Raw genomic sequence first — 27,789 nt, forward strand, 5'->3', positions numbered from 1 at the left:
AATAAATAAAAAAACCGAAAAATGTGGCGCCATCTCTCAACGCACTGCCCAAGTTGGTCGTGAAATAATTTCAACATTATGCCGCTAGATGGCAATGCAAAAATAAATATATTCGATACTTGAATGCTCTACTTTTCTCTGCATATAAATGTAATTTTAAATCATAATTATCATAATTCAACATCTAATTGTTGGTTTGTACACTAATAATTGGCTGATATCAAGTTTTGTAAATAAATAACCGATCGATGTGGCGCCGTCTCTCGGCAAACCGCCCAAGTTCATCGTGAAAATAGTTCCCACTGTTTCTCTACAGGGTGTCCCAAAAGTCGGGGAGGAGCCGGAAATGGGGGGTAGCTGAGACGATTCTGAACAACAATTTCCTTTGCAAAAATGTCGGATAGGGCTTCGTTAAGGAGATATTAAGAGAAAACCCCGACCAATCAGAGCGCGCGTAGACCGTTCGAGCGGTCGCGGTAGCGAAGGCTACGGCGCTAGGCGGCAGCGTCAATGTCCTTCGATGCACGTCGAGTCACTTGTTCGCGTACAAGCGCGGCCGCCAGCGCGTAGCCTTCGCTACCGCGGCCGCTCCAACGGTCTACGCGCGCTCTGATTGGTCGGGGTTTTCGCTTAATATCTCCTTAACGAAGCCCCATCCGACATTTTTGCAAAGGAAATTGTTGTTCAGAATCGTCTCAGCTACCCCCATTTCCGGCTCCTCCCCGACTTTTGGGACACCCTGTATATAGTAGTGCCATTTCTAGTGACGCCATCGGTGGTTTATCCAATTCGGATAAATCATTACCGCTAGATGGCTATTCATTTGAGCGAAAATACTGGGAACCCACAAGGGAAACTGTGATAGTTTCAAAAATTATATAACATTATATCAATATTAACTTGTAAGAAGATATTTTCATACAAAAATATATTAATTATTTATTTGTACGCTAAAATATATATTACATTTCAAATGTATTTTAATAGAATTTGCAAGCTATTCAGTTAACATTTTATGTAAATACCATAAATTATATATTGGCAACCTGAAATACAAACGTCGATTAAGTTATATATACAGATTGTACAAATGCGTATGCATATTTTTCTTTTATTTGTTTCACCAGTTCGTCCAAATCGATGTCTGATGTATCCATAAACATAACTGGTTCCTTCAAAGAGTCTGCATTATCGTTCTTATCATCAGTTTTAATAAACTCTTCGATCCTATTACCATCCTGTACATTGTCTTCTTTTTTAGATTCCTCTCTGAATAAAGTAATATTACTTGTTACTCTACATTATAAATATATGCGTACATAATACCTGTGTATTGTAAAAGTATCAATTTTTACTATACTATGCGTCGAATCCTTACTTTTGTTCCGCTTTATGATTTATGCTTTCCAATTGAAACAATTGTGCAATTCTTTGAAGATGGCTTCTACTTTGTTCTTTCACTGACGGAACTTCAAAAATTTTGCATAAGTAATCTTCCATGGGCAGTAATGGTTTATCCGGATTAAGTGCGCGATGCGACAACATGTGCCATCTATGCTGTACCGCAGGATCCGATACACTTCCCGGTAAAAAATATTGACTCCCTTCTAATGCGTAACTATCTCTGAAGATATATGAAAATATAGTAAACGTCCGTATAACGCGAGTTTTTACAACACGATAAAGATATTGCAATAACTTTTTGAAAATTGAAAAATGTTCGTATGAAACTATTTCATATAAATATATATTTACTCCGTTTCAGGTAACATTAGGGAGTCTAACAAATTGTCTATGGCTTCATTCTGTTCATTGGATAACTGTTTCATAACAGATTTAATGGGTCTTGTGTCCATTACTCTTCGATCTTCTGCAAATGCTAAAGATATTTCTACCAAGCACTGCACGAATATAAATATACCTTATGAAGTAACAAACATTTGAAAAGATAATTATTGAAAGTTGAAAAAATATTTAGCAATACCCATGGTTCATCAGGAATATCGATGCACGGAAACAACGTTACCATTTTAGGCGCACAATCATTTCTATAAACTTTTCTTACAATGGCAACCACATCCATTTTGTGCATTGCTAATACAAGACTAAAAAATGGATCTTCTGCATTCTAAAATATACAGTCATATATATTACAAGCTTAAGGCATTTAAACGAAACTAAATTATAAAAACATACTTTTAATCGGGGTAAAACAATACGTGTAGTATAATCATACCAATGTTCCAAACCAATATTACTTCTCTTTGTAAAACTATAAATCTTATAGCTTTGTGGTCCGCTTTTGTAACTCATGGCTTCCTCTAGAGTTTCTATAATTACAAAAGTACTCATATATTTGATAGTTTGCATATAAATCTAGCGATAACGAAAGAAATTCGTAATATACTTTCAACTGGAATAAAATCGCCTCCGTATTTATACCCTGATACCATTTCTTCCTTGTTATACACAGTTCTTTGCCTGTCCGAGTATTCACTCACCGATATTACTTTTTTGTCGCCTTTGGCTATTTTCCATGCTGGAAATTTTTTTGTATCCGTTACCTGCCAAGCAATATGTTTACTTTATATTATTGTACGCCATATGATACGCATTCGATTAAGAGGGTATTCGTTTTTGTTTTAACTAAAAACTCAAATATATATATAAAATAATCGAATCAAATACTAGTTACTTTGGATCCAAAAAAGAAGAGTAACTTAGAATTCTTTCTTACCTTAATATAACTAACGATTGGAATCTTAATATCGACTAATTCTAAAATAGCATTCCATGGTGCTGGTTTTGGTGGTATCTCAAGATAAAATCTTAAATCGGATATAGCATTAGAAAATGTTATATGTTGACTGTTCATCTGATCAAACATGAAAAATTGATTAATAATTGTAACTACATATGTTATCGATACAAATGTTACGGTAATAGTGAATTGTTACCTTCTTATGAATATCTTTTAGAAATAGTTCACTAATTTTAAGAGTGTTTTCAGGTCTGTCGTCTAATGCTTCCTCTCCTCTAAAAGGGCAAGGTAATCACGTTATGTACAATACTTTATACAAGGAAATAAACGAATGTATAAATACAATTCATTTGTTATACATTGAAAGGAACTCAATTTTTTCCGTATGAAGTAGATCTGCTATCGAATCTGTCTCAAACTGCGAAATAATGTCATCTTCTTCGTTAAAATCTGACATTAAAATCACTTTTTTCATAGAATTATCGATACTAAAATAAAAAAAAAACAAATAGAAATTTGTTTGTATGCAATGAATTCGTGAATAAATTAAAATATAGTTTATAAACATACACATTTTTTTTTATGAATTCTGTTGTAGCATAGAGTGCTTCAATCCAATTAGAACAATAATTTGTTCCACAAACATTCATAATTTCTTGTATTAAGTCCCAATTTGGAATCTGAAAATCTGTAAGTTCTCTTACATGTTCTGTATTTAAACAATTCTTTGTAATAGGAGAACCCATCAGTAGTACAGCGATTTCATCCTTTGGCCGTAGAAATATCTGTGAAACAATACTTGCTTATAATTAAATCTGAACAATATTAATACTTATTCTGTACCTTCTTTTCTATTATTCTTTTTGAAATGTGTTTAATCTTTTCCAATAAACTAGAATTATTTTCGGTATTGGGACATGTCACTCCAATATTTATTAACAATACTATTGCTTCCTGGAAATGTATGAATGTATTAATTACACTTTACTATGTCAAAAATATATTTGGTTTATTTATTAATATTTTAATACAAATAATGAAATATAGTAAATGATTACTGAAAGATAAAATAAAAACTACTTTATTTTTCTAAATATTTATTCATTTGATGGAAAGATAATAAAGTATAACCTTTTCTGATTTTGGCGGCATTTTGCTTGTACTATTTTAGTTCGTATATAGTAGGTGTGCACAATTTTTAGACATGGTGACATGAACAAAGCCAGGTGGGCCAAACGCAGATGCGGGGAAGTGGAACACGTTTTTAGTTGGGGATATAAATCCACGCAGCGCTAGTAGGTATCACACACACACACACACATATCTAGGGTATCGGTGAGTAATTTACATTGGCAATGAACACTTATTAATATTTCAAAATTTTTTTTCGGTAAAAATCAGTACAACATAGAATTTCGTACGTCTGAAAAACTAATCATAAAATTCTGTTTAGTATGTTTCAGAAATTCTTCCTGGGGTCAAAGAGTACAATAATATGGACCATGCAGTAAAATATAGTAAAGAAATAAGTAATATTTTTTAATATATGTATTTTTTATATAATTTTACTTGCACGCCAAATAATACATAAATCCAAAAATGTTGTTTAAATATTACCGATTTGTAAAAGATACTTTAAAAGACAATGCAAGTATGGTTTAGCAACACAATTTATGCAGCTGTATGTATAGCAGTTCATAATTGGAATAATATTCATGCAAGAATGTTTTATTTATTTTTATACTTATGTGCATTTTATATATTTATTATTGTAGATGTAAAAAGCATATATATATATATATATGCTATATATATATATATAGTATATTTTAATATATGAAAACAGTATTATGGGGCTGTTGCATTGGTCCTGTGCTTTTATATATAAAAGTGCAGAGGAACAATCCTTTGTTTAAAATGGACACCCCCATCTTCATCTAGTAGTTCTAGAAAGATTACCTTACACGAGAATGTTTCACATACCGGATACACGTCTCTTTGTCCGGCATGTATATCTGGATATACATATGCGAGAATGTTGAACGAGCGTTATTATCAATACATACTCGCATATGCATGTGTAAGAATACATACATCTACCAGTTATGTCCTACCAGGACTTACACGTTTTTGTCATTACTATAAACATTTGATCTAAATATATTAATGCGACATAGATGTTACAGGAATTGGTTTTAAATATCAGCTGTTGATTGTCATTTGGGGGACTACATGGGACCTTCTATTAAACTAATTTTCATTGTACAATAATAAATGCTGCGCCCAAAGCATAAAAGTGCTAATAGAAATGCACCTGAAATGATAAACTTGTTAAAAACGTTTGTAAGTTACTATACAGATAAGTTATAAAATGTCATTATGTTTAAAAAAATAAGACAAATTTGTGCATTAAAGATTAAGAATACAATACTCACCTACATATGCTACATAAATTCCACCGCTGCTTTTCACATATGTATACGTGCCAACCTGCAAATAAAATAATAACAAATTCAATATCGAATATACACAAAAATTATGTTGGGGAGTAATTTGTAAGTAAATATTATACGTTTTAAAGATACTTACAGTCACACCTATTGCGATTACTAAGGCTATTATTCCAACAACGATGAATGCAATACCTCTACCTCTTGCAAAGTCTGGACCAACGGAAGATATTTTTCGGCAATGTGGGCATCGAGCCAAAGCATTATTCAATGTGTTAAACTGAAGAAGATGGTATTTGTTATAATTTAATTGTACATAACAAACATACTTTTCGTTCACGCTTACCAAGAATGTGTCGTGACAGTGAGCGCAGCCTACCCTACACATTCCAGGCATGGAAAGAACAGGTGGTGTAATCGGACTTGGAGCAAGATTAATAATGCGTTTACAATTTGGCCTTGGGCAAGCGATACGTTGCGAAGAGCTCTTACATATTAGTAAACAATTACACGGGCAACGGACATATTTTTTTCCAGGTGGTGCATTTCGTATGGGCTGTAAAAGTAATGGATACTTTTGGTCTCTGTACAGATTTTTACAGCGACATAAATTAATTTACAAATGTACCGTAGCTTCGTTGCATTGACAACATTTAACAACATGTTGATCTCTTTTACCAGATATGTCTATCATAGCCTGACAAACTCTACAAGTAACCATAGGCAAACTTCCTGGTTGGAACGTCTGAAAGGGAGGAGGTAGCTCGTCAGGTCCAATTGTAGATACCGTGCTAGAAGCCGTTTGTGTTTCATCCGAAGGCAAGGTGTTATATATTTTTCCAGGCGGTGCATTTTGTATGGGCTGTAAAAGTAAGGATACTTTTGGTCTCTGTGCATACATTTACAGCGAGATAAATTCATTTACAAACGTACCATAGTTTCGTCGCATACACAGCATTTAACAACACGTTGATCTTTTTTATCAGATGTGTCTATCATAATCTGACAATCCATACAAGTAACCAAACCTGGTTGGAGCGACTGATAGGAAGGAGGTAGCTCATCAGGTCCAATTGTAGATATTGTGCTAAAAGCCGTTTGTGTCTCATCTGAAGGCAAGGTGTTATACGTGAAACGAACGATCCGATTAAACAATTCGTTAATCCTTTCGCGAACAAGATCGAATATTATTTTACCTGTGGCATCGCTGCCTTGTAAACTGTAAGTGACACTTTCGTTTTCTAACAACGGCTGTCGCTCGCCCTTCTTGCCGTCTCCCATGACAGCAATTTATTTAAAGTGTTGTTTGACAGTACTCCCGGTCCGTGGATGACAAGGATGACAAAATACGAATTTTTCCGACACCCTACACGGTTTTATTCGTATATAGAACAGAAACCGTTCTTTGAAAGCAGATACGCACCGAGTTAATACATCGGCGGATCTCTAATGGATCAGTTTAGGAATTCTCAGGGATGCCACAATTGTGCACCATTTTTCTCTGCACGTTTCTTAAGATGGTTATGCGCATGCGCAGTGTTTGGAGGCCACGCAGTCGGCCAGTAAAGTATCTAATACATTCGTGAAACTGGCGGCCTTAGTCGCCCCACACAAAATAGAGTTATGAAAGACAAAAAAATGAGATACATACCGGACACAACGCACAGTGGTCCACATTAAAAAATGTATTGACATAGGATAAAATAGCGAACTTTCTCGTATCAAAAGCTAATAAATTCGTATTTTTCTCTAAATATCTATCAACATCTTAAGTTGCATATTTTAAAGATAGCATTCATTCAAATGATATGTTTTCTTTTTAAAAAAAAAAGTAGTGTACTTTGAACCGTTCATCTTTTCGGCCAAACGCGGAGAATCTCCGCGCTTTTGGCATCCCTGGGAATTCTACAGGCACTTGGATCTTTTCGCACGTTGGCAGTCCTGTTATTCAATATAATAGTGACCTCTCTGTGTCTTTATGTTTTGAGGTTAATCTTTCTTCTTTTTTCGTTTCTAACAACACAACCAAACACAACAATGACCGCTTTTAATTAGTAATGATATCGTAAAAATCGGTTATTTTTACGACGGTTTGCGTAATCTGTTTACAAGACATACTACTACTTAATCATCCGTCGTTACGCTGTACTGACACACTTTAGCAAGATTTGATAGCTTCCGCTCAAGAGTAGGATTCTCGATGCGTACACAATTTTTTAAAAAGTTTACTGTTACACGGTGTGTCATAGATTTGATTATGTATTATGAAACGATAAGTCATTCGAAGAGCTACTGGTATTACGTTTGTTTTCTTCTAATATAAGATGTAAAGGTCGTTTATTGTGTTTGTTTGTATCCATCGTTAATCCTCGGTAACACAAATTTTTCACAATAGAACACGACAACGTACACTAGACCCTATAATAACGATATTCATACTATAAAATCTATTCGTTACTAATTTCATAAAAAATTATGTCTAATTTAATTGTTACAGATATTATATGTAAACGAGTTTCGTTGCGCATAAATATTCTGCGACGAGTTAAGCGGATTTACAGTACCTTTTGAAATATTTTTATTTTACACACACTTAAGCCTCTAATATGGAAAAAATAACGCATTTATGGAATGTGAACCAATTTGTTACAAAATTGAGTTGTCCCGAACGTATGAATTTACAGACATTTTACATGTAAGCTTTGTATGATTATTTAAATTTAGATGTAACATTTAAGATATATTTAAGACATTAAATGTTTAATGTTTTTAAATCTCAGACAAAAATGTAGAAGACTGAGCAAAGGAATGCAACTACCATCTAGAACGTTTGGACCCGCGGCAATGTGCCAATATTGTGGAACACTTTGGAATACTGCGGATTATAATATTCGAATATCGCATGGCAAACCACTTTCTAAATCCATCGGAAAGGTTTTACTCTCTATGAACGACATGGACAAAAGAATACCCAAAGTTCGTAGAAGCTTAGCGACAAAGTGTTTAAAAAATAATACGAATAAGTTAGTATTTAAGTGTTCGGTATGTTTGAAAAGTACGAAGGTACCATTTAACAAACCGCAGCGGAAAAAAGGACAGAAAGCTACTGCTGAGAGTATACAAACCTCGCAGCGGCGAAAAAAGAAAAAATCTAGGGATAAAACCGCAGGTTTAAATATTTCTGGAATTTCAAACTTAAGTATAGAAAATATCGTGGAGGGATCGAAAGAAACCAGCACAAAAAAAGTAAAAAGCACTACAAACTTTATTACACCAATTCAAAAAATAAAAAAATTAAATATAAATAGATTAAAAGATGTCGTGAATCATGGTGCCACACCGTCGAAAAGAAGAAGTCTACATAGTTTTCTAACAGAACTTTGCTGAAAATCAGTTGTATAAGTTTCTACTCGTTCCATCAAAAATATTCGACATGTATCGTTTAGAAAAAAATCGACATTCTTTTATTATGATTCCTTTAACACTCAACTTCTACCCACGAAATTCACTTCGTTCTTTACATTAAATATTACACAACGTTTAATCTTCGTTTACTTTAATCGTAAATTCTTCTCTACATCGCTGCCCGTATAATAAAATAAATACACTATACAACACATGCAACGTGTGCGCACGCGCACGTGTTTCACGCACAAAGTCGAATATCAATTAATTTCTTCTGCTATCACTCCAATGGAATCTCTTTCCGCACCACCTGTAAAGAATTTAGGTATTACGTATCGTATCGATTGTATCTATTAATACGGACATCGCAAACGTTAAATATGTCATTAGCTTGGTAATTGTTTCTTTGGTTTTTTACCTTTGCAAGTATTAAAGATAGTTGAATTAATTGGGTAATCTCGAGAGACGAACGGTTCGTTTAATCGCTTAACAATTATTTCTTCCCTCGATACTTTGGTTTTTTGAAAACGTCGAACGTTGGACGTCGTTGCCACGCCGGTATTTCGGCTGCGAAAGTCATGCGTGAAGGTCCGCTTTCATGCATTTCGTGTTTGTTAATTGGGTCAGTGTGTCGGGGCAGGAGTGCAGGAGAGGAGTTGTTAGTCACCTGAATGCACGCCTCGAGATAATCCCGCTCGGACATTTCCTGGTCCTTCGCAGGGGGAACTTTTCCCCGACGGCGCAGCTCTTGCTTGGCATCGTTCAAGTCAAAGATTGCCACGGGGTCCAACCTGCCCTTCAGTATCAGGCCCGCCAAGTACTCAATGTAGTGCTGCCTGCGGGGAAAAGTACCCAGAATTTAGTCATGCCATGCACGATGCTTCTTCGTTTACCTCGGCCAAGTCTCTCCTGTAATGCTCTGGCTCGCGTCCGTACCAATTCGGGGGTAGTTTTGACCCTGCGCGTCTCACGCATGTTTCGAGATCGTCCACGTTTAGCAACGGTAGGGGCTCCAGTTGAGTCTTTCGAATTTTTCGGACTAGGTATTCGATGTAATGGATCCTTGAACGTCGGAAGGACTCGTTAAAGAATGACTAGGCCATTTGTAAAGGCACGTACATAGAGTGATGCGATAGGATGGGGAATCTTGGAGATGGATAGGGGCCCGACTCGTGTCGCGTAGAGCTAGAGGTCAGCAAAAGGTGTCCCAATTGAAAGAGCAAATATCCTCATCGACGAGTGTATAGGTTCTTATTATTCTAGCATGGAGGAACGATCCAATATTTCATAGGCCGCGGTAGCATTCTACTCTCGCAGGAGAGACCGTTAAACGAGAAAAGGCAGTTGTCTCGTTAATAGAGTCACAGACGGAGTTTCACGGTAAGAAAGGAGTTACCTGCACAAGCCAGCGTGTCCCTCAACGACGTCTGAATTGCATACCGCGTCCACGACACCGGTGGGAGTCTCTTTCTGCAACTGCACTTTGCACTTGCGCTCCCCAGCTGGACCGTCCGTGTCGTACTCGATTCCATTATCTTTCAGCAACTGTTGCAACTGCGCGGGCTCCTTATCGCGTAGATAGAACAGACAGTTTCGCGGATGATGAGCGTGCAGGCCCAGTTTCGCGCAGTACGGGCTCACGGAACACTTGGCTCCCATCATGAAGGCCTTGCCGCAACCGCAACAGAACTCGTACTTGCACTGACTGCACGTGAAATGCATACAACCTGCGGCAGGGGGTCGTGAACTTTGAAATTCCAGTGTTGTTACAAACGTTGATACGATGTAGGAGTAATATCGTATGTTAAGGTTCGATCGAGTTAGCGTCGATTCGAGTTCTCACCTCCCCTAGACAAGGAGTACCGAAATTTGCACTTGGGACAATCTATGCCGTTGTCCGCCAGGTGCTTGGCTAAGCCTGCGGCCTGATTATCCGGGTCGTTCTCGTCTTTCCAAGCGGCAAATTGCTCACACGTAATTCCTTCGTGCTGTTTCTCCCACTGAAAGTGAAACAGCACCGCTTGAGAGGATGCTTTGCGTGCGATTGCATAATGTTCGCTTAATTTTCGAGCGAAGCGATTAGCGAACCCGTCAACGTTTGCACGTACCGGTCTTCGACAGAAGGCGCACGTAACCGACCGGCAATCGGGACAAATCAGTCGCTTGTGATCCGGATCCGCGTAAAATCCGCTCGAACACTGAAATTCACCAGCTACATTATACACCGATTACCCAACGAAAGCCTATCGAATATCGAATCGAATATCACGTGCAAACGGAACACCTGAATGCACCACTTAAAATTCGGATCCTGCATCAGCGTTCTGTCTCGCAACTTTCTCTGGAAAAGCTCGTGGATAGGCGGGTCCAGGAGGGTCTTTAGCTGGATGTCCAGATTGCTAAAGTACTCCAGGATCTCGTCCTCGGTTGCGTCCTTTAGATTAGGCTCCTTGCAGTACGGACAGACCGCGTCCATGATGTTTCGATCGCTGATCTGGATCGTAAAGTAATTCTTTGCGCAGTCGTTGCAGCAACGATGCACGCATTTCAACATGGATATCATCTGGCGAGTAAACGTTATATTCTTAGATCATCTTTGAAAAGATTCACAATATTTACCGAGTGGCTTTCTGGGAATGTCGTAAATTCTTTGAGAAGATATTCCAGGAGATATCGTAGCTCGGTAGGCTCAGTTGGCGTATTAATTATGCAATAGAGAAATTAGAGGAATTATCTAAGAGTTTTGTTCACCTGGCTCATGGCGAAACGACCCGTGCAGAGCTCGCACTCTTGCTGTAGGAAAGCTAGCGCCGATTCCACGCTGGAACATTCTTTGGCCGCGTGCAGAGCCTCGACATCCCCAAATTTCAAGGCCAACAAGCTAGCAGCGACTTCCGCCTGATCGTAGTTCGAAGCCTTGCCTTCGGCCAACAGACGACGAGCGATTCTCTGCGAAAGCAACAAAGTACTCGTCAAAATTTCCGTGTTCTTATCATCCAACCTAGCATTAAATCAGTGCATTACAGTATACGTACGATACTTTTAATAGAAAAGTATCCGTGCGCAACGAACGATGTCGAATCTACGAAGATGAGTGCGTATTTTTGGACGGATATCTGTGCGATGAGCTATGCGAGAGGAAAGTGACCATGCAAAAGAACGACAGAGAGACTACTCCACCAACGTCTAGAAACGAGCTCTTGAAATTTCTCGATGACCGAACGATACCGCGATATTAATCATTATTCGTTACGTGCGTGCCAGAAGAGTGATTAAGGAACGTTAATGCGTTAATGAGCGACGATGAACGTTCTCGCGTGAATAAACAAGCAACACGATCACGTATGAAACATGAAAATTAGTCACGATACAAGAAACAAAGAGAAAGTACTTACCTCGAGAACAGGATGAACGCGAATCAAATGGAAAAGTACAATCGAAACAAGGTTAAGACCGATGCAGAGTTTCCACGTGCGAAAGTTAATGCCACCAGGGCCACTGATCTAATCACGTGTCATCTGGATTTACACGTAATTCAGAGTATTTTATTGGCGCAATGATTAGCGATGACGATTCAAATTCTTCCCTATACAGGAAAACTGCCGCGGAAAATCACTGCACGTGGAAATCCTGCGCACCGGACACCCCGTCGAGGATATCCCGATACCGTTTCTCTCGTTTCGTTCGCTTAATATTTCGAGCTGTTTGTAGACATTGGCCTGTCGAGGATCGACGAGCAGTTTCTGACAACTGACGTTTACTGACCTCCCTGTCCGTTTTGGGAGACCCAGCCGTCGTGACGTAGTCGCTTCTACTTTCCACGTATTCCCGTTCCGTCTTTTCTTCGCCCTCGAACCGACGGATACAACTGGCCACCAAGGAGAACCGTTTCTTCGACGTTTCTCCCTGTTCCAACCCCCTATCACTACCCGTGCTAGCTCTACGACTCGCTTTCGTTCCTTTCTCAGGCCCACGTTTTAATATTTTCCTCCCATTTTTCGGGCCCAGTTTACTTTGCTCGATCTTAACAGAGCCGATCAGTAGCTTTTTCTTCGACCTCGAACACTTTCCTCTGATCGTGTCGCTCGAGTCTGTCGTATCTCCCTGTTGCTTCAAGTACTTGGCATTCCTAGCCATCTTTTTAACGTTATCGTTTATTTTCTTCGTTGTTTGGTTACTTGTAACCGGAGGTCTTTGGAGAGGGTCTTTGATATTTGTGGACACTCTCGAGCCTACGTCGTCGGCTTTCAAAGTCTCGTCGTCCTCGGAGGTTTCGATCGTTTCCTCGTTTAACTCTTGTTCCTCCAACGACGAGCCCTCTCTTTCCAATGGGATCAATTCTTCCACGCAACTTTCCATGGAGTCTGAGTCTTCCTGATTCTCGATATCGCTGTACTCGACCTCGCTCTCCAACTCAGAGTCCGATATTTTAGCCTTTATCGCGTTAATAGTCTCCTGTAGCAATATCTCGGCGTCGGTTAATTCTTCTATGCTCTCCAGGCTCTGGTCGGAGAGCTGCCTGTCCGTGATCGATATGTCAGACTCTGCTGCACTCTCAAAATCCGAGGATTCGTCCAAGATGGAGTCTCCCTCCAGCTCGTACTCTTCGCTGGAATCTGTATCTTTTAAAGTCAGACCAATCGACGAGAATTCTTCGTTTAACTCAACTGCTTCGTCCAGCCTAGGTTTACCTTGTTTCTTGTTCTCGTTCGTGCTGTTATTCTTGGGAATCTCCAATCTCGCTATATCCACTTTTCCGACACGCGAGTACATATTGCTTTTACTGGAGCCGATTTTTTGCTCCGTCTCTATCTTTGAAGCGTTTGAACTCATTTTTTCGGCAAACTGTTGACCCGCAGTTTTCGACGCGGTATTATTCACGCTATTGGGAGCCTGTTTCGCGGGACGATACCTCCCAGTGAAGACGGGGATCTTGGAGAAGAAGGAAGCTTTCGGTTTCGACGCTGGTACTTTCTTCTTCTCTGTTAGTACTTTTACGGTTTTGTCTCTAGGTTGTACAGGAGGTATTATCGACTTTTTGATCTGCTCGCAGCCTTTCGAGATGGTCCGCAAGATTTTCGACCTCTTCTCTGTCGTCGATGCAACGTTGTTCGATTTAGTATTTTTGGAAATTTGTTTCTGAACCGCTACGGTTGACGATTCTGTTTTATTGGTCGTGACGATGGATGGAACTCTTTTCGACACTCCTTTTGTCACGAGTTCTCTTTTCGGTGTCCTCTGACTTGGGAGAATCGATCTGAGAGTTATGTCAGCCGCTACGTCCTTAGCTTTCGCGACGATCGCTTTTTTGGGGCTCGATTTTCCGAAATTTCTTCTCGGTATGTTGGTCGGTTTTTTGATGACTTTCACGGGGGACCTCCTTCTGCCGACTTTCTTGCCAGGAGATTTCGATCTCTCCTTGACTGCAACTCGAGGAGCAACGCTCTTATCGATTCCATTTGCATCAGCTACATCGTTCTCGACGCTTTCTCTAGAAGCCGCGATCGTTTCGCTCTTTTTGGTCTGACTTTCCGTTGCCAATTTTACCGATTCGCTAGCTACGACTGCCTCGACGTTGGATACGTTCTTCAGCGTCTTTATCGGCGCGCTATCGTTCACAGCTATCATGGGGCATTCCGTTATTTGAATTTCTATGATTTCTGGAACTCCGTCGGACGGCACGTCGTTTGAATTTCCTACAGTTGGATCCATCTGTTTAATCCTTGTTTTCGAATCTGAATCGATGTCCTTGTTCGAGTCGCGTGCGACGAGCATCCTGGAGCTTACGAGGCTATCGTCTACGGACAGGTTAGAATCTCTGTTCGCAATTTGTACTTGAACTTTGTGGGAGATACCGTCGGTCGATACCGAATCAGGCGCATTGTTGTTCGAATCCGTTGCCGTCGTATTCGCTGGTTTGTTAAAATTGTCGGGCGCGTTAGAATTGAAATCATTTTCAAGAATCCCATCGTGGCTCATCGTCCTCGAGTCGGACGCGTTGCGCGACGTATCGACAACGTTATTAGGATCGAAGAGATTTTTCGGAATTTTGTTAACGTCTATAGAATTTAGCTTGTTAACGGCGGATTTGGCGTCCAAAGTATGCGATCGCGAACTCGACGACGAGTCGGTAATGCGAGAGTCACTTGAAACAGTTAAAATTGTCGATTCGATATTCGCGAGTGGTCCGGAGGTTTTATTTGCCTCGAGGTTGTTCGATATCGTAGAGGTTTCCACGGATGCCGGGAGCCTTTCATTGTCTGCGACCGATGAGAAATTCTCCAACTTTGACGTATCTTTCGAATTACTTGTTCCATCCGCATCCTCTCTGTTGAGATCCTGTTCCTCGATAACTGAGAGATCATTTTCAACTTGAAACGAACAGACGTCTTTTGTTACCTTATCAAGTTGCTCGGCAGAGATCGATATCAATTTGCTTTCTTTTGTTCGCGATTGACTATCGATTCGAGCAGGATTCTCTTCGGAGTCTAACGACTTACTTACGGAAGTTATTGGACGGGTATCGATTCTGTCGCCGGGCTGAGGAATATGGCATGCAACAGAGATAGGTTGCTCTACTTTCTCGGATACGTGCAAAGCGTTTTTGGACAGCTCGTGGATAATCGTTTTCGGCTCGTTGGGAAATCTATGGGTCTCCGTTTGGAACTTTTCGGGTGTTTCTTGAGCAGTGCTATGGGATTCTTCGGGAACTGCTTCGAGATGAGCTTGAGAATTTTTCGAAATTGCATGGACAACTATCGTAGGTTCATCGGACACTCGACAAGTTTCCGTTTCGGGATCTATCGATATTTCTCGAGTAACGGAATCGGGATAGTTGGAAATTATCTGGACAGTGGATGCGGAATCGTTGGAAAACTCATCCGCGAGAACTTCGGAATCCTTGGAAATTTGATCTGTGACAGTTTCCGAATCTTTGGAATCCTCCGAAGCTCGATGAATAATAGTCTCAGGGTGTACAGAAATTTCACTAAGAACGTTCGCAGGATCCTCGAAGATCGCTTCAAAGGGAATTTTCGGATGGTCGGAAATTTCGCGTGTAATAATTTTGGAATCCTCGGAAACTTGTATCGTGTCTTGTGTATTAATTTTGGATATCCCTGAAATAGGTTCTGCAAGAATTTCTCCACGAATATCTTTAGGATTCTGGGAAACCTCCTCAAGAATTTCGAAATTCTCGGAAATTCCCAGTGTAACAATTTCAAAATTCTGGCGAGGAATTTTGCGATCCAGCATCGGCGCGCAGGGATCAGTGCGAGCTTCGCAAAGTTCGTAAATTGAAGTAGCTTCGATAGCGAAAGCCAGGGGTAATGGTGTTACTGTGAAATTAGTCGATTCGCCAGCGCACGATCTAAGCTCATTGGTAATTGCAATCTCTACAGAATGTTTATCCGTTAAACTACCGTCGATTAATTCCACACTGTTATCATCGCTGCTCCGAATATCCGCGAGATTCATTCGCCTATCGGATGATTCACGAGCAGACGTTTCCGAGTCGCCGACCGCGGCTGACGTCTCGAGTGATAATGATTGCGCGCCAATGATCTCGTCGACGACGAGCAGCTCGTTCGATGCATTGTTAGGTCGCGAATAATCTTCAGGATTATTCACGGAAGAGCTGCCAGCTTCCTTTGCGGATGATTGTTCGCGAATCGATCGAACGCTCGTGTTAATTAAATGCGCGTCGAGGTGATTACGATGAGGTGAATCAGCTTTAAAAATGTTTGCGTCATCGCTCGAGGCTGCAGCTGTAGCTGCAGCCCGAGGATTGTTAACTTTTTCATCGTCCTCTCGAGTTTTGTTAGCGCCATCGACTGTAACTTCTGGATGACATTTTTGCAAACTTACTTTGGCCAGCTCGTTCGCGGCTATCGTTGTCCCTTTTGTCTCTTGGCTCGGTAATGGCGCCGCTTCCGCTTCCTGATTCGACAGGTCCTTCGAGACCTCGTTACCGTCAAATTTTCTTTCCAGCGTCTCCGTTATCCTCCCTTTCGCGTTAGTTCGCGCCGCGACAGCGTCTTTTTCGTTCGTACGTACCGTTTCGAGTTCCTGCAGCTTTTTGATGTCGGTGGCGGTCGTTTCGGACGTCGCGGATTCCATTGTGTCGAGCGAGGGTTCTTTTATCCCCCTGGCAGCTTCTTTCGTTGCTGCCCGCTGCGGCCCAACTTTCTTGCTACTTTCGTTTTCATTTTTGTTGGAATCGTCCTCGTTCGGAACTCCTAGACCCGGAGGTTCCGTTCTCCCTTTTCCTTCCATTCTAGTCGCTGCGTCGAGAACCTTCGGTCGATCGATTTCCTCGATAGATTTCTTCGGCGATAGTATTTGCATGGCCGACATGAAAGAACCCAGTACGTGCTCGGGCAGAGACTTTACGGCGGATATCAACGCTTCTACCGTGGCCACGTGCGTCTCGTTGCTTTTTCGCGGGACTTGTTCCGTCGAAGAGAATCTTCCTGGCGCGATAGACGGCGATTCTAGTTTTTCGAGCATCGCGGATGATTCTCCGTTGGTCGAGTTCGCGAGCTCGATCGATTCTTCGCTTTCAGGTGTTTCGGATGGCTGACGGAGTACGTCAGTCTCTGTCGAGGTGAGCGCTGCGGCGTTCCCAGGGTTCTCTTCCTCTCGATTCTGCGACATCTTTTCGTTTAACGAATTGTACTCGTCAGCTTTGTCAGTTTCCGGGGAATCTTGATTTTCCAGTTTACTACTCTCCGATAAACTGCCCTCCAGCGGATTAGATCGCAGAGGGATGCTCGAGCTTTCAGCCGAAGAAGCTTTATCTACTTGTACGGCCCTTTCAGGAAAATCTAGAGTCTCCTTGGACGAAGGAAGCATTTCTTCGTGTTTCGTTTCAGTTACTTCTGGAGCTACATTCTTCGTGCGTTCCATAGGTTCTCTCGCATTGCTCGAATCGTTCGCCACGGGTTCTATTCCCGTTGAAGGCTTATTTTTCTCGACGCTCGTTTTCGTTCGTGACTCGTTGGATCGATTCTTAGTCTCTTTATCGGTTTCCGAAATCTCCTTATCTTTAGTCGCGACAAGAAGGTCGATCGTTTTCTCATCTAATTTTTCATGTAAATTTTGCTTGGACAAATTTTCCGACAGGCTCCAAGTTTCTCGTGCCTTTACCTCGACTAGATTTGCTACGGAAGCGTCCCGATCGAGATTTTTGATCGCAACGAATGCATCGGGTGTTCGAACCGCGGGATTGCTTATTTGATCTAAGGTTGTTTGCGTGGATTCTCCGTCGAGGTCGATCGTATGGCGTTTCTCTTGCGTTTTAATGGCCGCGGCCGCGGGTACATCGAGGTCTAACGCGGCCCTTGGGACCAGATTTTTATCGATTAGAACGGTTCGATCGCCATCGTTAGCTTCGTACAGATTATCAGGCTTATTACCGAGTGTGTTCAGGGGGTCTTTATCGTGTTGCCAGTTATCGGTCAGTTGTCTGAGGGCTGCCAGTTGCTTTTGAAAGTCGGCCTGCAACGCCACGAAATTTTCAACGATTGGTGACATTACCTGCTTCCTCGCTTCCGAGTCCGACACGTTGGAAACCTGTTGGGTAACACCCGTTCCACCACCGACCGCACCTGCCGCATCTAAAACAATCACGTTCTATGACACTTTCGAGAATACGGAACGTTAATAAAAAAGTGAGATCTCTCCCTGGAGAGAGAAGAGAATCCGATAACCAATGCTCCAACGTGAAAGATTCGCTGACCTTCCCGCGGTGCAGCCTCGTCGTTCTCCACCCCAACCGGAGGACCCCAGATCCTCATCAAAAACGGCTTGAGCTGGTTCTTTTGTAGCTCGAATAAAGCCGCGTCCTCGGCGCCGTCGTTATTCTCGAGCGCTTTCACGACTTCCGCCGTAGAGAAGTTTCCTTTCTTCATTATATCCTCGCACTGTCGAAGATCATGTTTGATATTCATCGAAAACATCAGGGATAGTATCCGGAGACCCAGCGCAAAGGGATCTCTAGGAAACTCTTACTTTCTGCTGTCGTCGTTGAACGGCGACTGCGACGGCGTTCCAAACGTCGCCCTTGGCAAATCTCAAGGCCTCCTTCGCTTCGACGGCAGTCAGTGGCCCGACGTTGTTTTCCTTGAGCTCCTTGCCATGAGTGGTTGCCAGTACTTGCACCGTCTCCACCAAGTGGGGCCATTGCGCCTTCAGCCAGTCGATAGGGTTGGCGGCACCCTGCGATAGCGCTACCTGCACGTCGTCAGTGGTATAGCCTTGTCTTTCAGCTTCGCGAAGAAGTTGGACAATCTCCAAGCCTTGTCGAGTCAAAGTCGAAACTCCTTGAGTACTAGGACCTGCCTCGATGTATCTGGGCTGGCTGGGCTCCTGGAACAGGAAACGGAGGAGATCGTCGTAAGACGCCTTCTGTGCAAAGATAACGATAACGATAACGATAACGATGCTACAGGTTCAACAGCTAGTCTATAAAAATAAAACCATGTGTACCAAACAAAAACATTGTTTACGATCAAACTGATGGATCGTCGTCTACGGAAGCGCAAACAAGTTCGTTGGAGTTGTGGGCGGGTGGTGGCAAATATATCGCAGCTGCGAACAATGTAACGTTGCCTACGTTCACACCGAGGCTACGTCAAACTAAAATCTTGTTAAGCAGAGATGAGGATTAGGTGGGATTAGAAACCAACGATTCCCGAGGAACAGGCGTCAAGTTTACCCTGGAACGATAATAAAGGTGGGTCGAGTCGATGGAGTTCCGTCGCGTGCGATCCCTGCTTGGCCCACCGATCAACTGCTGAAGATACTGTTCCTGACTGACGCGCGGATACAGATCGGGGCTGTTCGCGAATCTGGTTTGCTCCTGGAACAGACGCTCCGAATGGTTGTCTTCCATTAAACCGTTACGTTATGCACGGGTCCGTATTCAAGACGCGTCATTAAAAATTGAAGGGCACTTTCGGCTCGCACGAGGAGCGACTCGTTCGGTCGAATTTCCTCGAGCTCTCGAGAGATCCCTGCGCTTTACTAATAACGTGACCCGAATACAAGTTTGAAAATAACTGGGAGCATTCAAACTACAAAACTGTGCTTCGAAGCGGATCGAATCGAATCGAGTCGAATCTCTCTTTTCGTCCAATCTCGCGTTTTACCTCCACGTCGCTGTCCTCGTAGTACAATAGACCCTTCGAGACTGATGCTGATCTTGCGAATCCCGTGCTTCCTCTCGCTGGAAGGTAGTCGTACGTCTGAAAGCCGTGTTTTTTTTCGATAACGAATCTTCGCTCCCTTCTATCGTCGAATCGAGCGTGACTTTTCTAACGCGTCTTAAATAGAATGAAACTCTTACTTGAGTCGAAATATTTTGAGGCGGCGGAGACGTTCCCGTGGAAACTGAGTAACTTTTATGAATTTGTCCTAGCATGGGTGGTTCTATGGGCGACATTTGTCGCTCCGCATCGTTTATTTTTGTGGAGGAGACACTCCGCGTGCTCTCGGTAGTCGCTGACGAATCATTCGGTATTAATGGCGTCGCGGATTCCGGAAGCGTGCTCTCCGCGACGATCGCAGACGAGTCTTCCAGCGTCGGGGTATCTGTAATTTTAAGTCACTGCGTCAAGGACAATCTTAAAGAGTACTCTAAGAACTCGAGACTCGAGGTCTGTTACAACAACAGCAGTTTTAAAAGGCTAGGACACGGAAAAGTTGCTCGACGCAAAATCTAATCTTGGAGCGTTCACAACGGAATGGAACAAACTCGAACCAACGCGACGTTTTCATCAGGATCGAAAAGAACAGCAGCCAAATGCACGGCCGTGCTTGAAACTAGCTCCTCTTGAATGAATAATAACGCACCAGACATGATCGAACGACGAAAGGAAAGAAACGAGGAAGAGTGGCTTCATTTCAAATACGACTATGCATTTGGTTCCCACTGAACAGCGTACGAAACAGTTTGCATGTCTCTTTATTATTCATTCAAGGGTATACATCGAGAGGGAGGACAATCCGGTAGTGTGTTTATCTTTTCGTAAGAAAGAAAGAGAGAGAAACGAAGATGGACAAACGCACAACATACAACCCAATGCGACGCGACGCGATGCTTTCGCGGTTCGAGACAAAGGAAGACACACTCGGTGTCGGAGATAAAGGCAACAGGTATAACACTGGTTGCGGCAAATCATTTTTGCGATTTGGTGCCAAACGAAAAGCTGATTTTGCGCCTAGCTCTACCTTTGTTTCTCGTGGAGCCACTATCGCCGCTCTCTTCGCTGTTCGATATCTTTAACAGGCTCGTCCTTTTCTCGATGTCGGGGCTGGGATTGCTAAGGTTGCTGGACGTGGTCGCGGATTCGCTTTTGGGGATCTCGCTGAAACCGCCTGGAACGTCCTCGGGATTCTCCTCGTTGCTCGGTGGCAACGCGCTGCTCTTTGTTTTGCAGCAAACCACGCAGACGCGGTCCTTTATATTGTTTATAAAGGTGCAGTGCTCGCAGGCCCATTCCTCCTTCGGTATCTCCATCGCTGTTGTCTGCTCGTCTGGGATACCTTTGGACGCAACGTTATTCTTCGCTTTCGTTTCCGTCGAGGTAGGGCTTTCCAGACGTTTAACCGTCGGACTTTCCACTTTTCTCTGAGGAATCTCTTCGATTCGTCTCTCCCTTTCGACGGAACGTCTGATTTCTCGACTCTCCGGTTCTCGGTTCCCGCTACTAGGTCGAGACGTTTCTTTGTCTTCGGTCTCCCGGGATTTCCTAGGCTCGGGATCGCGAGATGGCGTTTTTCTGGTGCTCTGAATGTCGGAATCCATGGACGATCTTGTGGAATTTTGACCGACAGGTGACTTGTCCGTTTCGTCCAGCGATACTTCTCTTCTAATCAAAGTTTCTTCTTTCATTTTTGAACTTTGTCGATTCCTCGCCATCGTACGGAACGTGGTTTCGTCGTCTGCCTTGTTTACCTTTTCGACGTCCTGGCTTCTCTTGGACAACGCGTCTCGAGAAGGAGTTCTCCTCGAGATTTGCGCGTCGCTGTCGATGGAGGATCTTCGGGAGTCCCTGCGAGAGGATCTCTCGAGGTCATCCAACCTCCCATCCCTCTTCGCTGAGGAGGACGCTCTTCTCGGAACCTCGTCGCTCCTTCGCCGTGGCGTAACGTCTACCCTCTCGAAATGATCGTCGGAGGAGCTGGTGACTCTGGAACGACCTGGCAGGGCGGATTTTCTATCGGAGGACTCATCGTCGGTGCTCCGTCGTTGCCTATCGCGGTAACTTCCGTTTTGCACGCGGTCCAGTCGAGGATCCACCTTGGACGATCTACGTTCGTCCTGATCGTATCGTCTGCGGGCGTTCAAGGTATTTTTCGGGAGTTCGTCCAAGTTTCTGGTCGACGTTGAGTATCTCTTGCTCGGGTGACTTTCGGACCACTGATTCTCGGTGCTGGGCATCCTTTCTTCCGACATCAGTCGTCTAAAAGAACGCCAGGTTGTCATCGAAAAGCACAGGATTTAATCGGTACCGTATACGGTCTGGACAAATTTTAAACTAGTCTTACTCGCGACGATTTCTGGCCAGCAGAATCCTGCTGGTGTCATCCTCGTGATAGCTCCTGTGCCTGGTGCTCCTGGACACGCTGCCGCGTCTGGTACCTCTGGAGCTGCGCGATAGTCTGTCGTCAAAATCGGATTCCCCAGAGTCCTCGGAACTCGCGTCTGACGGCGATCCTTGAGATCTTCTGGATCGCGACCTCGAGACTAACGATTTTCTGGATTTCAAGCTGGGCGCAGGGGAAGGTGCTCTGGATCTTCTTGTAGATTTCAGACTTCGGGCAGGACTGTGGGGCCGCGAGTGAGATCCTGGGTAATGCGGCGGTAGCACTTGCGATGGAGGATATCCCATGGGGTAACCCCACATCGCTGGGTGGTTTAGACTCATCGTGGAACCACCCATAGTCATGTCCCAGGGGGCGTTTGGAGGATACCACATCATTGGCATGTGGCCGCCTGTACCTAGGTGTGCCATGGATTGTGCCTGAACAACAACATTATGTATTATATTTTCTATTCTTGCATTTACGCCATTAATATTTACCTGATGCATTCCAGGGTTCCACATGTGAGACGACGATAAATCGCAAACGCTCGCCGATTGTATCATAGACCTAGGAGGTGGCGGAGGTGGGACTGGTGGGGCTGGTTTAGGGCTGCCCATGCTCATCGGCCTCGTGTTCAAAGTGTCTCTCGCGATGTCGCTAGAAGTATGCCTTCTTCTATTGGCGTCTTGCGCTCGCATCGCTTCTTGATATTTCCTGTATCTTTCCTAAAGGTTTCCAGCTATTTATTTCCTGTCTTTCTTAAACGGCCTGCACACGATAGAGGTTTCCAGTAGCTTGTCCACAGGATTACACGCTTACACGCGGAACATTACGAACGGTTGTTTTTTTATCAGTCGGCAAACCTGCGGATTAACCTTTTGCAAACCTGTACCGTGCACGAGCCAGTTTACAAACTGCCAGCAAAGGTGTCGCGGTCATCCCGTGAACGGTCGAAGGGTGAAGGTTACCTGTAGCGTGGACATTTTGTCGGTGCCTAATCCGGATCCTTCGATGGGAGCGGTGTTGACCGATTGCGTAGATTTCGACACAGTTTTCGCGTCGATCGTCGCCGATAGAGGTCTGGGAGTGTTCGGAAGTGTTCGCTTCAAGCTGCCGACTCTCTCGATCAAGGAGAGATTCGTGGGTCCCTGGTTTTGCGTTGATTTAGCCTAAGCGCGGAAACCTGAACTTTATTACACAGTCGAGCTGAGCTGAACAGTGCTCGGTGTGTCGTTGTCGGGAACTGTGCGGATGCATTTTTCTACTGTGATTGCGTGGACGGTGTGAAATAAAATCGAAATAAAAAGAGAACGCTGGGTCTTCGTGGAGTGCCTGTCGCAGCTGAAGCGTTGCTAAAATTAAATTGCGACTAAATCGATTGGTAAACAAAGCGTTAGTGAACAAAGTGAAATAATGGCCCCCGACGAGGCGGAACTGAATTCGCAACTCAAAGAAAAGATAACGTGTAAACAACACAGGTGGAAATGGTTCGCCATGAAATATATAATCATTCGATCAAAAGAGAAATCGTGCATCGAGTCAAAGTATCGTAGCCTGAAAATAATGTGTGTAGAGTTTGTATATACTAAATGAACGAGTATGTAATGTACCAAGTAACGAAGCAAAGGATCGTGGATCGTGGATCGTGGATCGTGGATGGTGGACGACGAAAAATGATCGTGTTCACCGTGATCTGCCATATTCACGGTCGCGTCGGTGCCGGCGTTGATCAACGCGAAGCGTGCACGAATCACCACGTCCCCTGTTCGTTTGTTTCCCCGCCGTTTCTTCGTCGACGGAGTGAAAGAGTGAAACGGGTTCAGTGAATACGGCAGGTGTGTTTTTTTTTTTGCGGTAACGTGGTATATTAAAAACTACCAACGACAATATACAATAAAATCTCTGCGCATCACGGAACAGCAATCTTGTACGGCAGTACGAGGCTCCTGTCGATCGTCGCGCTTAACGATCTTCGTTGCCCCGGTGTGACGTTTTCTACAAGACGACTGGGTGTCGTTCGATGCTTGTACAACCAACAACGAGTAACAGTTAACAATCTACGAATGCATAACGACGTAAAAGAAACGTAACGACTCGAATCGCCGGAGACAAAGTTGCCACTCGTCGCTGTTACAGACCCGGAAGTACACAGAAACGCTGAAACGTTTGACGTTGGGAACTAATCTCACTGGGACCACAACTAACTCGGAGGAACGACGAAGATTGTCATAAAATGGGACTCGCGACTCTCGCAACCTGGTTTCCGCTGATCGCAATCGAATCCTTCAGCGATCCCTTGATTCGATTTCGGACAGCTTCGAGGATGGTACCTAAGGTCGACGAGTCGTCCTGGAAGAAGATTTACGGAAAGGGATGAAAGCCTCAGGCCAGAATGCATCCTACCTGAGTCTTGCGATTTCGTCGTGGCGGCGGTATCGGGGGTGGATTCGACGAATTCTCCCCCTTGGGTGGTAGCGGTGGTCGAGTTCTCGTCGCTAGATCCGTGAGAATACGTCTTCGCACGTGGCCCTTCCTTTTCGGGTGTTTGTGATTCATATCGTCGCAGGCCTCGCAGTAGTTGCCGTTGCAAGCGTCGCATCGGGCGAACACGTTCTCGGTGCCGCAGAGGACGCATTTCAGGGCTTTCGTGATCGGCGTCGAGGATTTTTGCGCTTGCGGTCGGGTCGGGAATTCGATGATCTCGTAGTCAGGGTCGCCACAGTCTCCGGAGAGCGACGGTGGGGGTATCTTTGGCGGGGTCGGTGGTCGTCGTTGTTGCTCCGTTTCCTTCTGTTGTTGTGCCTTTGTAAATATTTACGTATTTTATACACTGCTCTATCTTTGACATCACCGAGTGGAAACCAACGATACGACACGAGTTACGCAACAATTTAGACTTTTGATCGAAAGGGATAAATGTCAGGATTATCGAGTTCACTGTACGTACCAGCACCCAATGGGGCATGGATCTTGCCATGCGCAACCGGGTCGATGGATTCGAGATGGCCATTGGGCGCCATTTTTCAGCTCCCGGGTTCTAAAACAGAATTAGATCAGTATTTAATACCGATCGGAGTAATTTACAAAACGACTGATTGATATTTTAAGATTAGGATTATCCGAGCGCACACTTTATGGTACTTTTTCCCATTTAGCAGAAAAACGTAAGGCATCGATGAGATCATCCAATGGTTACGCGACTTATCTAGATCTACGTTTCCTGAGTCAGCTCATGATTTTCCTAATAAGGTTGTAAAGTATGCATTCTGTCACGTTCTCTGGCGTTTGCAGAAGGCGGCATCACCGATATCCGTGGAATCATTCCGACGAGGGTGATTCATTCCGACATTAGTAAAATGTCACCTCGACGCTTGGATTAAATTGGATTACATTAGAAGCAGGTTTTGTTTATCGGTGGGCCGCATTTTTACACGCAATTTCTAATCGAGGCGTCGAGACAAGCTGGCAGCGTCGTTGACTCGCGTACAGCTGCCAAGCCGTGCGTGAATTCATGTCATCGCACCTTGGATTAGGTGGCCGAGTAATTTCGAGGATGCATCGCAATCGAGATTTTTTTCTCGAGTGGATCCTCGAGAAAGCGTGACGTCACCTGACCGATTCCTCCACCGGAACCGACCGAAATCGATTCTATTTTCGAGGGGAGAAAAGTCTGTGTTCCGCGTCTAGAAATAAAATCGAGCCGACCGGACACAAGCGACGTTATATGTCTTCACGTTGACACTAATGCGAGGAATTCGTAAATATCGTCAGTTTATTTTCGCGTATTCATTCAACCGTTTCAACGGATTACGTTAGCCTTTCACGAAGAATTGCGAGCGGATGAAAATTTCGTCCTCGTGAAACGACGGAGCGCGGTCGTGTTCAAAGTTCGAGCTAATTCACACGTGCGGGACGAGTCATTGCATTAGCAGGAGATAAACAATCTCCAAATGACGCCGATGACGAGACATACCGTGGTTTTTGCGAGCTTGACAAAAGATGTTATATACATCTGTCTCTATCAAGTAAGAATCATTGCTCGAGAAGACTGGACCTTGCAATTAGGTCAAGAACGCTATAATTTATATCGAATAATTGCCCGTTGCCTAGAAACACGAGATTCTCTATCCGTGTCGGCCATTTTGTGGACCGATACATATCTAACAAAGTAAACAAATCTCATTGTAAACAAAGTGGACAAATTTAATTTGTTTATACAACGAAAGAGTAGCCCACTACATTGCGATAAAAGAAGCGTCTAGTCGACCGGATATCGAAGGGAACGACGCCGACGTCGCAGGGACGACGGATAATTTTCTATCCGCGATTCCAGCCAGCGTAGCCGCATGCGAGTTCCACACGCGTGAATTAGATCCTCGAAGTAGAGCCATACGTATCTTTAGAACGTTTACCCCTTCTGTTCTTCCCGCTGGTTCGAACTCTTTTGTTCTATGCTGCTATTCTGTCCACTAACGAGAGCAACAAAGCATCCGATTTCCAAGAATTATAAATTTAGCCTCGCGGCACCCGATGGTCTAGGCTGGAGAAGGCTTTCGTCGACGTTCAAATTTGCCAAGTCAATGGATCTTACACGCGACGTGTTAATTTTAAACGAAAGTTTGTCGCGCGATGAAAGCGCACACGCTTCTTCGCGGGACACTATTTCTCGATGAAATTGCTAAAGTCTGCCAAAGTTGGAGCCATTCCAAACTTCTAGTCACCTTCTTTACAGTTTCTTCTGAAAACATTTTTTATCTACGCAATAACATTCTCGTATTTTATTATCGCGTACGATTTGCTCCATGTGCAGAATCGCGTGTCTTCTTCGCGAACTAACCAATCTGTCGTTCCTGTTTCCGGTTTGTGGCGCACGGGACAAAACGCGGAACTTTGTGTGAGATCCCCCGCGGCCACTTCCGCGATCTAGCCTCGCAACGAACCATCGATTGTGCTTCTTACGATGCTCTTTTGTCTCCTCCAGCGAAAGTATAACTCGGTGAAATTTCGTTTTTAAGCGTAACGATAATTTCCGTCGACTCTCGTAATTGGCGCCACGAATAGGGAAGGGAAGGCGGATTCCCCGCGGAGATGGGCAAAATTCTTATTTGGACAAAATTGTCGTTCTCTATTGCGCTTCTCTATTACGCAGGCGGCACGAGTTGAGTTATTCATCTTTCGTCGTTTTTGTTTGAAATTTTCATCTAGACAAGAATGTTGTCCATCTCGGAGAGGATCGAAGGGAGGACGCGCGCTCCAACACTTTCAGGCCGATGCATCACGATTGAAAACGCGCCGTGGAGAACAAAAGACGCACTATGCCCCGTGTCTGAGGCGTTGTTGCGATGCACCGGATAATGCACTCGTGAAAGGAAGATCAGCACTCACATTCATGTGGGACCTCGCGGAGGCGATTTCTCCGGTTTTCCTCGGGAACTGGTCGTCACGGTACTGGCTGCTTCCGACTGCTCCGCGGCGCTCGTTTACAGGGGAGCTGTTGCATTGCCGCAGCCGAAATCTATTTTGGTAACACGGCTGCTGGATCGCTGCCACCGTTTTACCGAAGTCTCCCCGTTCGCGTAAATA

The 27,789-nt window shown here is 43.7% G+C and overlaps 4 protein-coding genes across 16 annotated transcripts; 1 reads left to right on the forward strand and 3 right to left on the reverse strand.

Annotated features, from left to right (window-relative positions):
• Nucleotides 1-913: 913 nt before the first annotated feature.
• Nucleotides 914-4,396, reverse strand: LOC128877637 (X-ray repair cross-complementing protein 5-like). Of its 3 annotated transcripts, XM_054125119.1 has the most exons (13): nt 3,893-4,396; nt 3,605-3,715; nt 3,332-3,546; nt 3,121-3,249; nt 2,958-3,036; nt 2,738-2,875; nt 2,408-2,564; nt 2,197-2,330; nt 1,985-2,128; nt 1,756-1,901; nt 1,379-1,624; nt 1,125-1,269; nt 914-1,046 (listed from the first exon to the last, which is right to left on the reverse strand). In XM_054125119.1, the coding sequence occupies exons 1-13, from the start codon at nt 3,911-3,913 to the stop codon at nt 1,032-1,034; spliced, it is 1,680 nt and encodes a 559-aa protein (XP_053981094.1). In that variant the 5' UTR covers nt 3,914-4,396; the 3' UTR covers nt 914-1,031. The 3 variants fall into 3 exon arrangements, with proteins under 3 accessions (XP_053981094.1, XP_053981093.1, XP_053981095.1); XM_054125118.1 differs by lacking the exon at nt 914-1,046 and having other exon boundaries at nt 1,053-1,269; XM_054125120.1 differs by lacking the exons at nt 914-1,046; nt 3,121-3,249 and having other exon boundaries at nt 1,053-1,269.
• A 140-nt stretch (nt 4,397-4,536) lies between these two features.
• LOC128877638 (type 2 phosphatidylinositol 4,5-bisphosphate 4-phosphatase) lies at nt 4,537-6,711 on the reverse strand. The gene is made up of 7 exons (XM_054125121.1): nt 6,408-6,711; nt 6,145-6,320; nt 5,840-6,073; nt 5,558-5,767; nt 5,351-5,491; nt 5,197-5,251; nt 4,537-5,075 (listed from the first exon to the last, which is right to left on the reverse strand). Exons 1-7 carry the CDS (start codon nt 6,490-6,492, stop codon nt 4,990-4,992), a joined length of 987 nt encoding a protein of 328 aa, XP_053981096.1. The 5' UTR covers nt 6,493-6,711; the 3' UTR covers nt 4,537-4,989.
• A 197-nt stretch (nt 6,712-6,908) lies between these two features.
• LOC128877639 (uncharacterized) lies at nt 6,909-8,766 on the forward strand. 4 transcript variants are annotated; one of them, XM_054125122.1, is made up of 3 exons: nt 6,909-7,199; nt 7,709-7,906; nt 7,992-8,766. In XM_054125122.1, exons 2-3 carry the CDS (start codon nt 7,818-7,820, stop codon nt 8,596-8,598), a joined length of 696 nt encoding a protein of 231 aa, XP_053981097.1. In that variant the 5' UTR covers nt 6,909-7,199; nt 7,709-7,817; the 3' UTR covers nt 8,599-8,766. The 4 variants fall into 4 exon arrangements, with proteins under 4 accessions (XP_053981097.1, XP_053981100.1, XP_053981098.1 ...); XM_054125125.1 differs by lacking the exon at nt 6,909-7,199 and adding an exon at nt 7,206-7,583; XM_054125123.1 differs by lacking the exon at nt 6,909-7,199 and adding an exon at nt 7,206-7,506.
• On the reverse strand, nt 8,747-27,737 carry LOC128877635 (E3 ubiquitin-protein ligase lubel). Of its 8 annotated transcripts, none has more exons than XM_054125109.1 (20): nt 27,592-27,736; nt 25,154-25,243; nt 24,610-25,008; nt 23,175-23,375; nt 22,704-22,931; nt 22,168-22,643; nt 20,848-22,082; nt 19,964-20,208; nt 19,767-19,862; nt 19,334-19,477; nt 18,628-18,984; nt 18,356-18,539; nt 16,483-18,233; nt 11,368-11,565; nt 10,901-11,179; nt 10,725-10,814; nt 10,460-10,616; nt 10,013-10,343; nt 9,284-9,452; nt 8,747-8,926 (listed from the first exon to the last, which is right to left on the reverse strand). In XM_054125109.1, exons 1-20 carry the CDS (start codon nt 27,595-27,597, stop codon nt 8,897-8,899), a joined length of 6,666 nt encoding a protein of 2,221 aa, XP_053981084.1. In that variant the 5' UTR covers nt 27,598-27,736; the 3' UTR covers nt 8,747-8,896. The 8 variants fall into 8 exon arrangements, with proteins under 8 accessions (XP_053981084.1, XP_053981085.1, XP_053981091.1 ...); XM_054125110.1 differs by lacking the exon at nt 9,284-9,452 and adding an exon at nt 9,510-9,678; XM_054125116.1 differs by having other exon boundaries at nt 18,154-18,233; nt 27,592-27,735.
• Between the last annotated feature and the right edge of the window lie 52 nt (nt 27,738-27,789).

The sequence above is a fragment of the Hylaeus volcanicus genome, chromosome 5, assembly GCF_026283585.1.
Source record: "Hylaeus volcanicus isolate JK05 chromosome 5, UHH_iyHylVolc1.0_haploid, whole genome shotgun sequence".
NCBI classification, from domain to species: Eukaryota; Metazoa; Arthropoda; class Insecta; order Hymenoptera; family Colletidae; genus Hylaeus; species Hylaeus volcanicus.

Excerpts from the sequence above, each read along its gene's own strand:
- LOC128877637 (XM_054125118.1), bottom strand. The coding sequence starts at position 3,913 with ATGCCGCCAAAATCAGAAAAG. Across the intron at positions 3,037-3,120 it reads AAAATTGAGTTCCTTTCAAT|AGGAGAGGAAGCATTAGACG; the intron begins GTATAACAAATG and ends TTGCCCTTTTAG. Across the intron at positions 1,902-1,984 it reads ATATTCCTGATGAACCATGG|TGCTTGGTAGAAATATCTTT; the intron begins GTATTGCTAAAT and ends ATATTCGTGCAG.
- LOC128877638 (XM_054125121.1), bottom strand. The coding sequence starts at position 6,492 with ATGGGAGACGGCAAGAAGGGCGAGCGACAGCCGTTGTTAGAAAACGAA. Across the intron at positions 5,492-5,557 it reads ACTGTCACGACACATTCTTG|TTTAACACATTGAATAATGC; the intron begins GTAAGCGTGAAC and ends CATCTTCTTCAG. Across the intron at positions 5,252-5,350 it reads TAATCGCAATAGGTGTGACT|GTTGGCACGTATACATATGT; the intron begins GTAAGTATCTTT and ends TTTTATTTGCAG.
- LOC128877639 (XM_054125122.1), top strand. The coding sequence starts at position 7,818 with ATGGAAAAAATAACGCATTTATGGAATGTGAACCAATTTGTTACAAAA. Across the intron at positions 7,907-7,991 it reads AATTTACAGACATTTTACAT|ACAAAAATGTAGAAGACTGA; the intron begins GTAAGCTTTGTA and ends TTTAAATCTCAG.
- LOC128877635 (XM_054125109.1), bottom strand. Across the intron at positions 20,209-20,847 it reads TGGCTCCACGAGAAACAAAG|ATACCCCGACGCTGGAAGAC; the intron begins GTAGAGCTAGGC and ends TTAAAATTACAG. Across the intron at positions 10,815-10,900 it reads ATTTTAAGTGGTGCATTCAG|TGTTCGAGCGGATTTTACGC; the intron begins GTGTTCCGTTTG and ends GGTGAATTTCAG.